Here is a 16104-nt window from a genome sequence, read left to right as displayed (position 1 = left end):
GGTGCATTCCATGACCCTGTTTAAGTGACTGAGAACATGAGCAAGATGAAAGGATTGATAATTAGAGAGGGATATATTCAACTTTAGGATTGTGAAGGCTTCCAGGCAGGATGGGGTGAGAACACAAGCCCAAGGGTGGCCGTGGGTGAAGTGCAGCAGAAGAAAGGTGCATGGTGAGGGAAAGGCAAAGGGCAGGGAGGCCAGGCTGTGGCCACCATGCAGACACAGAGGTGGTACAGGAAGAGAGGAGGAGCTGGATGCCCTGGTAGGAAGCAACAACAGGGAGGAGGGATGGAGGGGCTCCCTCAGGGGTCTCTTCTCTCCAGGGGAAAACAAGAAACAAACAAAACCCCAACAACAGTATCAACACCCACATGTCTTTTTAAGAGTATGAGTGGATGTCTGCCTGCAGTGTTTGGGAGGGACTGGATGTGGCAGCTGGAATCCATTCCCTGAGAAGCAGGTAAATGAGTGGCTGTGAGGAAATAGAGCCCCAGGAATCCAGGGGTTCCTGCAGGTTTTTGGGTGGAGAGTGACCTCCAAGGAAAGGCTGCTAGTGGGTAAAGATGGTTCTGGGGAGGAGCTGGGAGGCTTCCAATGCAGCAATTCCAGCAGTTTGGAGCTGCAGGGAGCCCAGGATATGGGGCATAGGGAAAGTGACTTTTAGGATGACCTTGGAGGATGACAACAATACAGAAAGAGACCAGCAAGGGACTACCAAGAGACAGGGGCAGCTGGAAACAACACCTTCTGCTCCAGATTCCAAACAATGGTAGCAGGAGAGTGGTTTGATTCAGGCCCTCCTCAACCCAAGCTGTGGTACAACTCCCTTGACATTCAACAGATACCTGTACCTACTGTGAGCCAGGCACCAGGCTAGTATCTGGGGGTGGAGATGAACCAGGCTGTGTGCCTCCCATAGAGGACTTGGGGAGCAGAGCAGAAGTGTAACAGACAATGACCCACCAGTGTAGGAGCCTGGTGGAGGGAACCAGTGTTGGGGGGGGGGCTTCTCCCAGAGAGAATGTGACCCTCCTCCCATCTTGCCATCTTCTGTCTTTTTTCCTGTGGAAGCAAGAAAATGCAGGAGTATGTGCAGATTGGTATGTTAAGATCCTTTAATTGCATATAATTGTTTTTAAAAATAGTAAAGCACATACTTTATGTAGTCATTTTCTACAAACTAGATTACAAGCACTACATTCTTTGCTGCTCTGGATAGAAGAGTTTATTTTAGTTAGTTCGAATTTGAAGGACCCAAAATAGTGGAACATATTAGCATTTTAATAGGAAGAAAACAAAGGACACACAACCAGAAAGTGTTTTTTCCAAGGTTAAACAAGCAGATGAGCTGCACGTGGGCTGCCCAACTCCTGGAGCAACTCTGCACCCGCTTTCATCCCGCGGAGTCTATGACGAGGCAGACTTTTCATTTAAGTATCTGATCATCAAATTGAATCTGGCTAGAGGAAGTGTAAGGGAAGTAATTCCAAACCACAATTTCTCTGTGGCTTTACAAGTGTATATGAGAATCAAAATCAATATTGCCTAACCCAAGAGCAGGACTAATTGTGAATTGGCATGCAGGATGCTCTTTCTGCAGGCCTCCAGGCTGTGGGGAGGATTTCTTAAAGGGGACAAAAGGTTAGCGAAGGCCAGCCGAGCTTCCCCAAAGCCTGGGAACAGAATCTGCAGAATTCCCAAACCTAGTGGCTATGAACAGGGAGAGGGGTCCATCCCTAAGTAAGGGACACAACATCTGAGGGAATTCCAGGCCAGGAACTGAGATCCACTCTCAGGACGCAGGCTGTTGGGAGTTCCCTGGGAAGCTTCACTGAAATGCTGAGTCTTTGAAAGCACAGTGGGTGGTGAGACTGGGGTGTGCTTTCGCCTGTAAGCTCTGGGTCACCTGGGAAAGTATGCCTGCGATGGCCAGGCAGCATTTTCCTTTCATGGCAAACCCGTAGTGCTGCATTCTCAGCAGGGGAGGGTTACGGTGAAAACCCAGACAGGAGGAGGGGCTGTCCCCTGCACCCAGCAAGCTCTGTGGTCTCCCATCCCCTCTAAACCCCCTCTTCCCACAGCCTCATGCATTCTCCTGGCTTCCTTCCCACCCAGCCCTCCGCTCCCCTCCACCCCCGCCCCCAGCCTCTAATCTTCCCAGGGAAGAGAACAAGAAGAACCACATTTTAAATGAAATGTACTTCTCTCTCCTCAGGCCCCCAGTTCACATTACTCCCTCTGGAATCTAGTGAACTTGCTGCCTGTTGTGGCCCCTCTTACATTTTGGCCCCTCCCCCTCCTCAGGTGGATGTTGAACCTGCAGCTCCTGCCCTTCTCCCCAGGGTCACAGCAGGCCTGTCACCTGAGGTATATTGTTGATTTGGGGGCAAAATGACTTCCAGTTCCCTGTCTCTGCCCCTTCTCCCTACAAGAATGTCAACTGAGTATGTTAAAGAGTAACTAAGAGATAAACAGTCAAATGGGTTCTGACTCTCAGGTCAAGTCCAAGGGTATTTATTGAGTGCTTTGAGTCATTCAACAGACATTGACAGAGGCCCTGATTCCATATCAGGACCTGATGCCAGGTATCAGAGAGAGGTGACCTCAAGGACTTATCTTAGTGTGCCCACCACTTCTAGGTGAGATGAGGAGTGTAATAAAAGCAGGACCCAGAGCCCTCAACTCTTAAAAGGTCATGTGCTCCTATAATCCTGGCTCCTTGAGAGGCTGCAGCAGGAGACCACCAACCCAGCATCTTAGCAAGACTGTCTCAAAATAAAAAGGTCTGGAGGTGTAGCTGGGTGCATGCCTAGCATGTGCAAGAACTTGAGTTCAATCTCTAGAACTGGAAAAAAAAAAAAAGGCTCTGTGTGTGTATGTGTGTGTTGCTGGAGTATATAAGCTGTATAAAGGGTTGAACTGGTACCCCAGAGGAAGCAGGAAAGCAGATGGAGCTGTTTGGAAGATGACAAGATTTATATATAAGAGGAAAATACAACAGGTCTTTTCAGAGCCCTCCTACTCCCATGGGGTCCTACATTCAGATGCCCAAAGCCTTGCATTTTCCTGTGCAAAAAGGACTGACAATGGGCCAACCTTTGGCACAACCCCAGGGGACCCATTAAGGCCAGAAAGGTCTTTGTGGGGGAGCCTCAGGCCCAGTTACCCTTGACCTACCTCAGGGCCAGGCCTTTATATCCCTTTAAGAGGAAATTGTCAGCAACATTGATCTGGACAAGGTGTTGTACAGGGACAGTCACTCAGAAAAATGGAAAGAAAGCTATCAGACACTCAGGGGGCAGCGTCCCAGCTGCCTGGGGAGGAAGAATGGGGCTGGAGAGAGGGTGGTTTGCAGGAAGGAGCAGGGGCATCAGATCATTAAAGCTAGTTGGAGAAGAACTAGGAGCTAAGCAGTGAGCCAGGCTCCTGCAGAACATGGAGGTACAGATAGGCACTTCACACAGCAGTGCTCTGCCTTCATGTTGAGATGACTTCATTGATGTCTGGCCCATAAGCTCGTCTCTGGCCAGTGCATTTCATGAACTACAGCATGAACCACTTGAGGAATCTCATGATCTGAGCATTAGCCCCAGGAGGAGGCAGGTGCTAGTGTAAAGCCCCTGGGAGGGATAGGAATAGTATCAGTGCCCCCAGAACAAGCATCTATTGAGACTGTGTTCAGGCCTGAAGCTAAGCGCTTCACATTCTTTATCCCATATCACCCCACGAGGATCCCATGAGGAAGATGTGGAGAGTGTGGCCACAGAGAGGCCCCCCCCCCCCCATCATCTTGACTGTTAGGAGTTCTTTCTGTCTCCTTATAAGGGGATTCCTGCTTCCAGCAGGTTTTGAGTGAAGCTGGAGAGAATGTGACTGAGTCTGACCAGGACAAGCCCAGGCAAGAGGCTGGCTCTCCTCTTTCCACTTGAAGCCTTTCTTGCCCGTCATACCCCATCCCCCTTTGTCCACACCAGTGTCCTGAGCTTGGAGCCTGAGCTGAGAGTACAGAAACTCCAAGAAGGGTTCTCTACCCCATGACAACTGCATTGTGGACAAATGACCTATCTCTTCCAATCCTAGACCAGGATTTCTCAACCTCAGCACCATTAAAATTGGGGGCCAGATAATTCTTTGTTTGGGGAGGAATTGTGCTATGTATTGTGGAATGAGCACTGTCCCAGCTGTGACAACTAAATTTATCTACAGATATTGCCAAATATTCCCCAGGGACAAAATTGCCCGGCTCTACCTCCTCCACCCCTCATCCTCTGTTGAGAGCCACTGTCTGCACCAGCCCCACAAAGCATCTGACACCCACCCTGGGCTACCCTTCCCCACCTTCTGTGCCTTCCCACTGGACTCTGTCCAGCTGCCTCTACAGTAAATACTGTGACTGTGTTGGTGATGACCACAGGCAAGAGGATGGACCTCCAGCTGTTCCCAGGGAACCCAAGAATGGAGCCTTCCCCTGAGTGCCAAGTTAGAACATTTCCCACCAGCTCTACCTGTGTTCCCTTTTTTTGACCCATCTCCCCTTCAACACCCTGTTCTTTTTCTCACTCATACACAGGATGAGGAATACGCATTTGGAATATCCTGAAAGATGAAGAGGCGCTGACCCTATTTCTTATTAAAAACATTGGCCTGTCCAGCTCTGATGTCCACCTGCTGGTCAACTCCCAAGTCCAGGTGGAGGAGGTAGATGGGTGTTCTTGTCAGTGGTCTTTGGAGGGGAGGGGTAAGCACTGTGCCTGCTAAAATCAAGGGAGACCTTTGCTTTTTCTTTTCTTTCTTGCTTTCCCATTCAGAGTCCATGACTGATGCCCTATATTTGGAAAGATACCTGGGGGTCATTGAGATGACCAGAATTCCCATCACCAGATCTGAAGCACACATGACCTCACAAGATTTAAAGCTCAGCAGGTTTTCATAACTGAGAGGAAGCTGAGCCATCCTGTGGCCCCACCTCCCCTGTAGTGGCTAAGGAAACCGAGGTCTGTCTAATCATCCACTAACCAAATATTTAGAGACAGTTGTAGGTACTTAGAATCCAGCGTGAAGGCAGTAAGCAAAGCCCCTGGCTCAGGAGCTCACATTCCAGTGGGGTGATAGGAGGTAGTCACGCACGCACGCAGAGACTCTGGCATGTGTCTCACACTTGTCAGGAGCTGTTGGAAGGGGACAGGAGGGCTGTGGGAGGGGGCAGTTTAAGGGGGATGGTCAGGGAAGCACGTCCTGAAAGGTGTATTTGAGCGGCCCTCCTGATGAGAAGGCAGCTACTGAAGTACCTTCAGCTCCTGCTGAGAATGCGCAGCGCAGTCTCTGTGGACTGAGGTCACCCTCCCTAGGGTACAGAATCTGATGATGGCCACAGAAGGGCCAAGCTCTGCTTTCCTGGGCCGCTCTCTTCCCAGTGCCAGGCAACCTCTTCTACAGTCCTAGCACATTTCTGATCTATATACCTCTCCAAATTTGTTTCATCCATTTTAATAACTTCCTATATTTAAACAGAGCATTTTTACCACAGTCATATGACAGTCACATCTGTTAGCTCTTTTGTGTCTCATAATAATCCTGAGATGGGTCAAATAGCAGACGGGAGACTGAGGTGTCTGGTGATGGAGTGATTTTGCACACAATTGTCAGAGCCAGAGTCAGAGCGAAATCCAGGTCTTCTCTCTTTGCTAATCCTGAATTTCTTAAGATGATCCAGGGGTTCTCAAAGTTCAAAGACCAGTAACACCAGCCATACTTGGGTGCTTGTTAGGAGTGTGAATTTTTCAAGCCCCAACCCCAGATCCGTTGAGTCCAAAGCTCTGGGGATGGGGCCCTGCTGTCTGTTTTAGCAAGCCCTCCAGGTGACTCAGTTATGAGAGCCACTACTCACTTGGGACCTTTGGGGGGCCCCAGCCCAGGCTCCAGGGTGGGTGGGTATTCAGTGTGAGGAGCCCTGGGAGAGAGAGGGGATGGAGGGGAGAGAGAGGACCTCACCCTGCCTGTGGGGTATTGGCTTAGTGAAGACAATTTTCTCTTTGATTCCTGCACCAGAGTCAGGGAGCCCTGACTGCTCAGACCCTAAGGTTTTCACTGAAACTTGAGAAGGGAAATAGGGCTGACTCCTGAAGAGGCCCTGGGAGGCAGGGCTGGCTGCCTGGTGCTGCCAGGCTTCCCACTCGCCCCCACCCAAGGAGAGGTGTCAGCGGCACCGATTGCTCATTTTCCCCTTTACTTTCTCTCCAGCTCATAAAACTCCAGTCCCGGCAATGCCTGTGACAATTTCCAGTTGGTAATTAAAGGGAGATGGCGATAAGGGGGCGGAATTTAGGGGAAATTTCTTTAGAGTTCCTACTGAGGTGATGTGGAGCTCTAGTTGCTGGCTTCAGGGCTGAGGGCTTTCATGGGGAGGACAAGAGGCTGAGGTCACCAGGTTGTGCCTCTATCATGTGTCACTGGCTGAGTAGCTGATGCCCTCCTGAGCCCAGCACCTCTTGCCTTTGCCAAGGCCATTCCTGTGGACGGGGCTCCCTCTGGGTGGCCAGGCCCACCTTGCTGCTCAGCCTTTCTTCTAGTTCCCAATCTCGAACCTGGGTCTCCATCCAGCCCTGTGATTCCTCATCAGCGCATCCTGTTCTCTGCTGCCCAAGATCGTCCTCATCAAGCCGGGAGTTTTTGTTGTCTGTCATCAGGAGCAGATATCCTTCCTGGTCCTTTCTGTCTGGTATCTGAGCACAGCTCCAAAGGGAGTCTCATCGCCCCCTCTCTTCATTTAGGGAATTGTTAGACAACAAGAGTAGTGCAGTTCTCTGGCTCACACCAGTTCTTCCCCCAGCCTTGGAAACTCTTGAACATGCTTTAAGGCCCAGCTCAAATGCTGCCTCCCCAGTGAAAACATCCATAAGCCTCCTTTCTTTGTTCTGCCCTCTGCTTCTTTCCTATTCATCAGAGATCTAAGAGGTAGGGGTTAAGCTCTGGGTTCAGATCTCAGCAGGGTCACACACTTAACTGTGTGACCTCGGGCAAATTAATGATCTACTCTGTGCCTGTTTTCTCATTTGTAAATGAAAATAATAAAGTGCTTACTCTGTATTGGTGGTTGTGTGGAACTCATAGAACTAATAAATGTGAATTTTCAGAATGGTGCCTGACACAGTGAAGATTCAGTGAGCACTGACAGCTTTTCCTAGCTCTATTTAACTCTCCCTCCTTTGTGTGCTGGTTTCATTATATTTAATCTGGAATTTCTTATATTTAGATGCCTGCATTTCCAGCTAGTTGAAGAACCTCTAAGAGGCCAAGAAATTGGCCTTATTATTCCACTCACTCTCTGATGGCTGCATAGTGAGAAGCCAGTGAGTGGGCATTGAGACAGAGTGACCAGTGAGTGGGATCTTCGTGGTGTACCAGTTTTCTCCCTGGCTGGCTATGTGAATTTCTCAAGTCACTTGATCCTTCCTCCATCACTTCCTCTTTGGGAATGTGAGAGGCTTGGACAAAATGAGTTGATTGATACCCTCTACTTTGGAATGTTTCAGTCTCTGGAATTAAAGATGAGGATGGGTTGTGCCTTGAAAAAGTGGCTGTGGGCAAAGCAGGAAGGCTCTGTGGGCACACGCAGCCTGTCACTAGGTGAAGGAGTACAGAGCTGATCCACCATCAGCAGTGACTTGCACTTTGTGTAAGGAACAGGCATTTCTAGGTGGGGGTCTGACGGTCCCCATGCAGTAGGTGGCAAAGCTGGACCTGCTTTGCCAGAGAACCATGTAACTGGAAGCCATGAGGAGACCGCAGTGCCCAGACAATCTTATTCGTTCACGACCCTCAAGGTCTTGTTCACTGCAGTGGATCCAGGACTCCAAGAGGCCAGGCACTGTGCTGGGTGGCCAAGGCCTCTGACCATGGTTGATGCCCTTCCCTTGGCCCCTTAGCCTCTGGAGGCCAACATGGGCATGATGTTTCAGGAGTCACTGTCCATGGGCTCCCTAAGAGCTTGGTGAAGGTAGTGGGATACACAGGCCTTGGGGGGCACAGATCCAAAAATGGATAACTAGTTAAATCTGAATATCAGATAAGTGACCAAAAAACTCAAGCATAATTACATTCCATTTAGACTCTATTTGGGACACACTTATACTAAAATTATTCATTATTCATCCAAAATTCAGATTTCACTGGACATCTGGTGTTTTGATGTGCTAGATTTAATGAGAACCACCACAAGTGTCTTCTCACGACTCCTCCACCTTAGCCTTCAGGGGAGGTCTCCACGCACCTTGGCATCACATGTAGAGAAGGGGATCTCTCACATTTTAAAAGTTTCTCTGATTAAATGAGGCTTGGAGAGCGTCTGGATTTTCTATTGCCGCTGAAACAAAGTACTGCAAACTTAGTGGTTTAAAACAACACCAAAATATTTTCTTATGATTCTAAAGGAGAGAAATATGAGAGTCAAGGTACCAGGAGGTCTACATCCTTTACCGGGCATCTAAAGGAAAATCTATTTTCTTACCTTTTCCAGCATCTAGACACTGTCCATGTTCCTTGGCTTGTGGTCCCCCTCAATCTGCAAGGCCAGCAGTGGCCCACCAAGCCTATCTCACATCATATTCTTCTGACGCTGTTTCTTCTATCTCCTTCCACATTTCAAGGATTATATTGGGCCCAACCAGATAAATCTAAATAACCTGCTGATCTAGTTAGGCAGCCAATTAGCAAACTTAATCCATTGGCAATCTTAATTCCCTTTGCATTAGAATATAATATATTCACTGGTTCCTTGGATTCGGATGTGGGCATCTTTAAGTGGAGGTGGGGGCAGTGATTTCCTACCACCAGGAGAGTTCAGTGTTGCCTCTCTCCCCTGCAGTTTGCTCACGGAGTCCCAGACCTGGTGCTGAAGGACATCGCCTGCAATGAAGCCCTCCTGGAGCGCTTCATCATCTTTGGCCAGCGTCATGCGGCGTGGGCTGTGCGTGACGCCCTGTGTTCCCTTTCCCAGGGCACCTTACAGTGGATAGAAGACACTCTATATGCCAATGTGGACTTCTTCAAGCTCATCCATGTGGTAAGGGAAGGGTGATTCCTGGGACAGGCAGCATCTGGGACTCATGAATTGACACTGGTGGAGGTGTGAACCTAGTGTTCAGAACAAGCCTGGAGGAAGCTCCAAGTTCCAGGGGCCCAAGAAATCTTGACCAATATGATTTTTAGAACATTGGCCTAGTGACCCAGGAGTCATAGGAGCTTCAGCATTAGGTGTGTGTTTATTCCAAATGTGAGCTGAGTGCTCCCCAACACCTGTAGCAATGTGGTTAAGAAAGAAGCCAGGTTTGGTGTTGCACACCTATAATCTTCAGTGACTCAGGAGGCTGAGACAGGAGGATCACCAGTTCAAAGCCAGCCTTAGCAACATAGTGAGGCTCTAAGCAACTTAACAAGATCCTGTCATGGCTGGGGATATGGCTCAGTGGTTAAGTATCCCTGGGTTCAATCTCTGGTACAAAAAAAAAAAAAGGAAAGAAGAAGGCCTGGTTTGACTTCTGTGATTGTGGCACGATATTGAAACTTTCCTAGCCTCATTATTTATCTATGTAAGTATAATACTTCATAAATTCACAGAAAAAGATACAGAAAAAAACCATATGTAAGGCATTTAATAAACCTTAATAAATGAGGGCGTCATGCTCTTTCTTCTGGGCTTGGTCTTGACCCACATCCCCTGACCAATGGCTGTTTCTAAGACAGAAAATAACAGAAATTTTCATTGTCTCACAGCTCTGATCTGGCTCAATCTTCTGGACTAGAATGGCATCCCAGACAATGTACTCAACCTAAAAGTATTTTCTTCTTTGCTAGAAGGATAAAACTGTCAGGCTATAGGGTGCTTGAAAATCATCAGAGAGGTTGGTGAAAGATGCAGAGCTGCGCTGGGCCTCAGGAGACTCTGATGGTCCCTGTGGGCCACCCTTTCACCAACAACACTCAGAAGGCTTTGGAGACAAAATGTAGGATTCCTAGCACTAAATTGTGTTTTTTTCTTTTGCCTATATTTTAATTTCTGGAACTGTGTTGTGAGAAATGTCAGTTCTAAGAATTGATTAAGGAATTTTGTCTACTTTTTGCTTGCTCTCTCAAGTCTCCAGAAAACCCACTCTCAGCTTGATTTTAAGGCTTGAAAAAATGAAACAAAACAAAACAAGACCCCACAGTTTCAAGACCCCACTCTTTCACTCTGAATCCCTTTGAAACTGGGCTTTCCCTTGGAAGCTACTCTACACATTTCCCTAGCTCATCAGGTAGGTCTCCAAAGTAGGGAAGAGGGGTCAGAATCTGGGGATGCCCCCACTGCTCAGGGTCTGGGCCTCAGAAAAGGTCTCTAGGCTTTCTTTGGTGCAGAAAGAATAAAAAGCAATGTGGTCCAAACATCTCAGTCCAGTTTCAAAAGGGAACTGATTTTAGATTCACTCTTTGGTTTGTTTAATAATTAGATAGAAGAGTAAGATGACAAAGGTGCCTTATTCTGGGCAGTTTTACCCAGATAGCCAGGAGACAGTGCCTGTGTTGCAGAGCCAAGACCTGTGTGCTCCCATGGAACAGAATGAAGGGTACCAGCAAGCTGGGGTAAGCAGGGGCCTGGTTGCTTAGGTGCCCAGTACTTTGCAATATTCTTGTCAGTAAGAGGAAGACCAGGTCATGCTTCTCTTCTTGAAGCACCTTGGCTGCTGATAAATTTACTTCCTGGGACATGACCATCAATTCTGAGAGACAATCCTGTGTGTTGCAGGATAAGGGGGCACCTGGGCAAAATTTTCCATTAGTGACTGGAATTTGTGTTGATCAGATTGCCATTACTATTACAAATACCTGAAAAAAAAAAAAAACAACTTATAAAGAAAAAAGGTTTATTTTAGTTCACACTTTTGGAGGTTCCAGTCCATGTTTAGTTGCCCCATTGCTTTTGGACTCGTGGTAAGGTTGCACATCATGGCAGAAACATGTGTAGAGCAAAACTGCTCACCCCATGGCCAATAAACAAATGAGAGAGGGAGGTGGAGAGAATGGAGTGGGGTCCCGCTATCTCCTCCCAAGGACCCAAAGACCTCCCACTAGCCCCTACCTCTTAAAGGTGCCACCACCTCCCAGTAACACCAAACTGGGGACCAAGAATTTAACACATACACCTTTGGGAAACACTCAAGATGTAAACTGCAGTAAACCCCCAACAGACCACTGACTTTAAAAAGCTACTTCTTAGACCAGATGTCTTTCCTTCTGTCCTTATGGGCTGCCCTGATAAGTGCTTGAGTTCAGAAAGCAGAGGCTAACTTTGGCCAATTGCCCCACTAACCTCTTCTTGTAGGTCTTGGGTGCTTGCATACCACCTCCATGTGTGTTCACATGCTCACACCTATAGCAGACAGCTGCCAGGCACCAGCCCCTGCACCAAGGCCAAGGTTCGAGCCATGAGCCTCCCATCCTCACTGAACTCACAGATTGGAGATGAGCAACTAAGCTGGTTCACCGCAGCATAGCTTAGAAAGACCAGCACCAACATCTGTCCCTCAGGACAGCACTTCCTAGACTTTGCTGCACATGGAATCACTTAAAGAGCTTTAAAAACTACACCTGCCCGGCCCCAACCCCAAAGATTCTGAGTTTGTTGATACAACTTTGAATTTCAGTATTTTTTAGAGCTTTCCCCATAATTCCGAAGTCCAGCTGGGGATGAGAATCACTGACCTACAACATAGGAGTTTGACTTACATCTCTGGTTTTATGAACCAAGCGCAGTAAGAATTGTACAATTCTTATACCCTCAAATGCCTCTGAGGCTTCAAAGCATTTCATTTGATCACCAATGAGACTGAAGCACTGTAGAGATGCTTCCTCCTCCTACTCTCTTTACAAAGTCAGAGAGTTGCAGATGGAGAGTGAACCCAGAGACTCTAGAGAACACCCAGAAAAGGTGAGCCTCTGGTGGCCTCTGAGGACTGTCCCTACCTACCAACCTTTCACTCCTGCTTCCACCTCTGTAGGGAAAGACCTGACCAGAACATGCAGATGGGCCCCAAAGAACCAGCACCCCATCTAGTCCTCTGGTGCCCTTTGAAATGTGCTGAAAGTTGGGCAAATGGATAGAGCAGCTAATTTTTAAAAAAATTACAAATAAATAACTTAAAAGAAATAGCAGGCATTAGGGTGGGATTTTTACTTTATTGCTCCTGTACTCATCCTATTCATGTTTTTAGGAAAATGACCCTGAGGCAGGCACAGAGAGGCACAGGGCCAACTGCCGACCCTATGAGAGAAGCACAGGCCGGCCTCTCTGGGCCCAGGCTGTTATTGCAGCTGGTTGGCGCACATCCACACTTACTTTCAGCAAGGGAGTGCTGAGCAGTCTGTTCTCCTGGGCTGTTTCTCATGTGTATGTAGCCAATGTGTAAATAAGTTTTTATTAAATGCCAAGTCAGTTATCATTAACAAAGAAAGAGGGGAAATATCAGTAAACCACTGTGACAGCACCTGCCCCTGCTGTGTAAGGAGCAGGGATGGGAGTGTGTGTGTGTGGGGGGGTGCAACCTCCCAGACCGGGAAACCTGTGGAGCTGAGAGAATGGGAGGGGGTTGGTTAGCACCAACTGGGACCAGCTGTGTTTTTCCTCAGTCCCTCAGAGGTCAAAAGTGAGTGTCACGTCATCCTCAAATAATCCCAAGGCAGTACCCACAACCTTCCTCCACCCCACCCATCCACATAGGTGCACTTGCACACATTCACACATCCACTCGTGCATGATGACACAGGCTCTCTTGCACACTTGTGCACATACACATGAATTGGTGACCTAGGTGAGCTGGGAAAGGAGCCAGAAACCAGATGCAAGGAAATTCAGCTCCTCTTGGTTTCACCTCCCATGTGACAGCTTAAAGGAGCTTGTCTTTACCTGGGGCCTTTTCGGGTTTAACGCCCCCAGCTTGAAACCCAGCAGCCCTGAACTGGGCCCAAGGTATCATTACTGCCAACACTACCTGAAATGTTCGCACCTCATAAAAAATGGTGCGTCAGTTTCGTCAGTTTCGGGTGAGGGGTTGGGAGGTTTCCCATCTGATCTGGCCCCAGGCAGGCCTGCCCCTCCTCCTCCTCCTCCCCCTGTGATCCTTCCTGTTTTCTCTCCAACTCTGGTGCACAGCTTTGAAATCTTGCTGAGAAGCAAATCTGTCCCTTCTGCTTGAATGTTTATTTGTGGAAGTTCAGCGGGGGGAATTGAGGCGGGTGCCAAGACCTGCCATACTGCTGGGAAATCTGAGTTTCCCTCCCCTCCCCCTTCTCCGGGGATGTTGATGGAGGAAATCTGGCCTTTTGGCTCACAGTTCCCTGCTTTGCAAACACTCCCAGAGTGGCATGATTCAGCTTTCTTTCCTTTTGCCCCTACTCTGCTGTGGTTTTGACTTTTCTGACTCCATTGTACCCATGTCCCTGGGACCACGGGCTGGCTGAACACTGCATTCCAGAGAAGAAAGGACTCAGTCTTGGGGTCCTGACTACATGCTCCTATCAATGTCCTGCTTCATTCTTGGATGTGCTCCCTAAATTCCTGAAGCTTCGTGAATAAACAGGGTTAGACTGCACACTGCCCTGTGAGAGCTGGCCGTGCTCACTGCTCTCCAGGGTCATTTGCTGCAATTTGTTAAATATTAACTACACATTTCAATTTTGGGGTGGATACTGCTATTATCACGAGTCTCCGGGAAAGCCCCCAGCGTCTCCAGGATCTTCCATTGAGGCCCTATTAATGACTTCACTTCATGATTTCCTTTTTCTTCCGATTTCTAAATCTTTGGAATGTCAACTTTCTCCTACTTCTTTCTGCGTGAGGGCTTTGGGAGGGGAGAAGAAAGCGAGAGGCCCTGTTCCTGCAGCACCAGGGGTCAGCAGGGCTGTGGGACAGAAACAAAACTGAGCCAGAAAATAGGGTTTGTTTTGTGTTTTTCAATTATGAAGCCCCAGCAAGTACATTTGATTTATAGCATGAGTATTTTTTTTTCCCCACATCTACAAATATCTACTTATGGCAATCAAAGTTTACCTGGGTGAGTAGATTTCCACAGGAAATTGAGGCGAAGACCTTTAATCTAAAGGCAGACGAGGCCTACGGCTTGTCATTTGCCTGCTTTGGTTTCTCTGAGGCTCCAGGTGTGCAGCAGTCCAGGGCCATGTTTTCATGACAGATCAGATGTTAATTTTAAGGATTTAAAAAGAAAAAATTATGAAGAGGTCAAAACCAAAGCAATGTAGGATAAGACTGTAGAAAAGCTGTTACTTAGAGTAATGGGACCTGAGTTCTCTGCCTTTATTCAGTAAATATAGGGTGAGCACTACAGTCTGTGCTCCCACTGGACAGGCATGAGGTTTTCTCCAGCATAAATCAGTTTTAGAAAGGATTTTGGCTTCAGATATCTCCCAGCTCTACAGAACAGTAGGTCTTCACCATTTTGTTAAAATATTTTTTTAGTTGTTGATGGACCTTTGTTTTATTCGTTTATTTATATGTGGTGCTAAGAATTGAACCTAGTGCCTCACATATGTGAGGTAAGTGTTTGACCACTGAGCCACAACCCCAGCCCAGTTCTTCACCTTTTTATGGATTAGAATCACCTTTGAGACTCTAACACCAGTGCTGCATATTTTCCCTAGGGAATGTAAGTTCCCACAGGACACACAGGGGCCACTGAAGCCAACTCTAGGTTAGAAGCTTCTGCATTAAAATTTCTTTGCTCCCTTCTACTAATATGTGTCTTTTCATAAAAGGTCTTAATATAGCTAGAGTCCTCCTTAATTCTCTTTATGAAGTCATCACCACCCCCCTTCGCTGAGCCTGGGACCCTTGGTAAGATCAGAGTGCTGGGCAGCTCACTGGGGCACACCAGCATCTGCCAATGACCTGGAGACTGTTTCCTGGCTCTGGGCTGACAGCTAACTTGCTGTCATTCAAAGGGGATTCCATCCCCCATCTGTAAAATTGAGACAATAAGACCTGCTCTACACATGTAGAGTTTCACATTAGGGAAGAGATGGAAAAGTACTTTGAAACCAAAACCATTTTGTTCTTATCAAAGCAAGAATTTCCCCATTTTCCTAGCGGCCCCTTGGCTCCTTCCTGTGACCCCCCTCAGACTAGGGGGTGGTCTCTCTTGTGGAGTGACCTTAAACTGACTCTAGATTCCAAGCTCAGTTTTGCTTTCATCAGCCACAGATACCAGGACAGAAGACCCTGTGGAGAGAAAAAGACCTAGTTTCTTGTTGAGCCAAAAGAGTCCCATCACTTGTCTGTTCATATACCCCAGAGCCCACCCTCTGGTTCAGACACTATTCCTCCAGAGTGGGGAGACAGTATGTCTCAGTGACCTCCCCCAGGAGAAACAGTTTGGGCATGTCCCCCCACCCCTCCCAGTGACTGAGTCGGAATTCTCCACTCATGACGCATTTCCTAGTACTCAGGGCACCCCTTCTGGTTGCCCCCTCACCACTGAGGCAGCTTCCTCTCTTTTCATCTGATGCTTAACAACTGTCAGGTTGCAACAAACATGCTTCAGAGCCACATTCTCTCAGTTGCCCAGCAACAACTTCCCTCCCGGATAAATCTGGGCTTCCTGCAGCAGCAGCCCAGAGCTTAACCCAGTAGCCCAGCACTCTGTCTTCAGCTGTCTGCTCTTTACCTCTTGTCTGAGTGTTTTCAAGACAACCACCCATCCCCAGCTCTAGAACCTTCCAGAAACTATGTCATCAAATACAGACACTTTTAACTTGAGGCTACCTAATTACCTTTATATTAGGTATATCCTCAACTTAGAAATTAATACTGCTTCCAGATTGTCTTTGAATCAGAGAAAGTAAATCAAACAACAACAAAAAAACAAAACAAAACAAAACAAAAAAACTTCTAAGATGTTCTTTCCATGTGCTGATGATGTTACATCTGTTGGATTGACTCATGGGATCCAAAGCATCAGCAAATGCCAAGACTTTTTAGGAGCCAATATGATTTATTCTGCATATGTAAAAAATATTACACAACCCCAAAGGAGAGACATCTTTTTAGTTTCTAAA

At 47.6% G+C, this 16104-nt stretch overlaps 1 protein-coding gene across 1 annotated transcript in view; it reads left to right on the top strand.

Annotated features, from left to right (window-relative positions):
• Nucleotides 1–16104, top strand: part of LOC143404351 (retinal-specific phospholipid-transporting ATPase ABCA4-like) — a 113095-nt gene that overhangs the window by 13286 nt on the left and 83705 nt on the right. Inside the window, 2 exon segments of the mRNA XM_076862543.1 lie at nucleotides 4574–4701; nucleotides 8867–9064. Of these exon segments, the coding sequence (XP_076718658.1) occupies nucleotides 4574–4701; nucleotides 8867–9064 (326 nt within the window).

Source organism: Callospermophilus lateralis, chromosome 7 (assembly GCF_048772815.1).
Source record: "Callospermophilus lateralis isolate mCalLat2 chromosome 7, mCalLat2.hap1, whole genome shotgun sequence".
NCBI lineage: Eukaryota > Metazoa > Chordata > Mammalia > Rodentia > Sciuridae > Callospermophilus > Callospermophilus lateralis.
The sequence above is the reverse complement of the archived record's forward strand: the minus strand, read 5'-3'. Positions and strand labels throughout refer to the sequence as shown.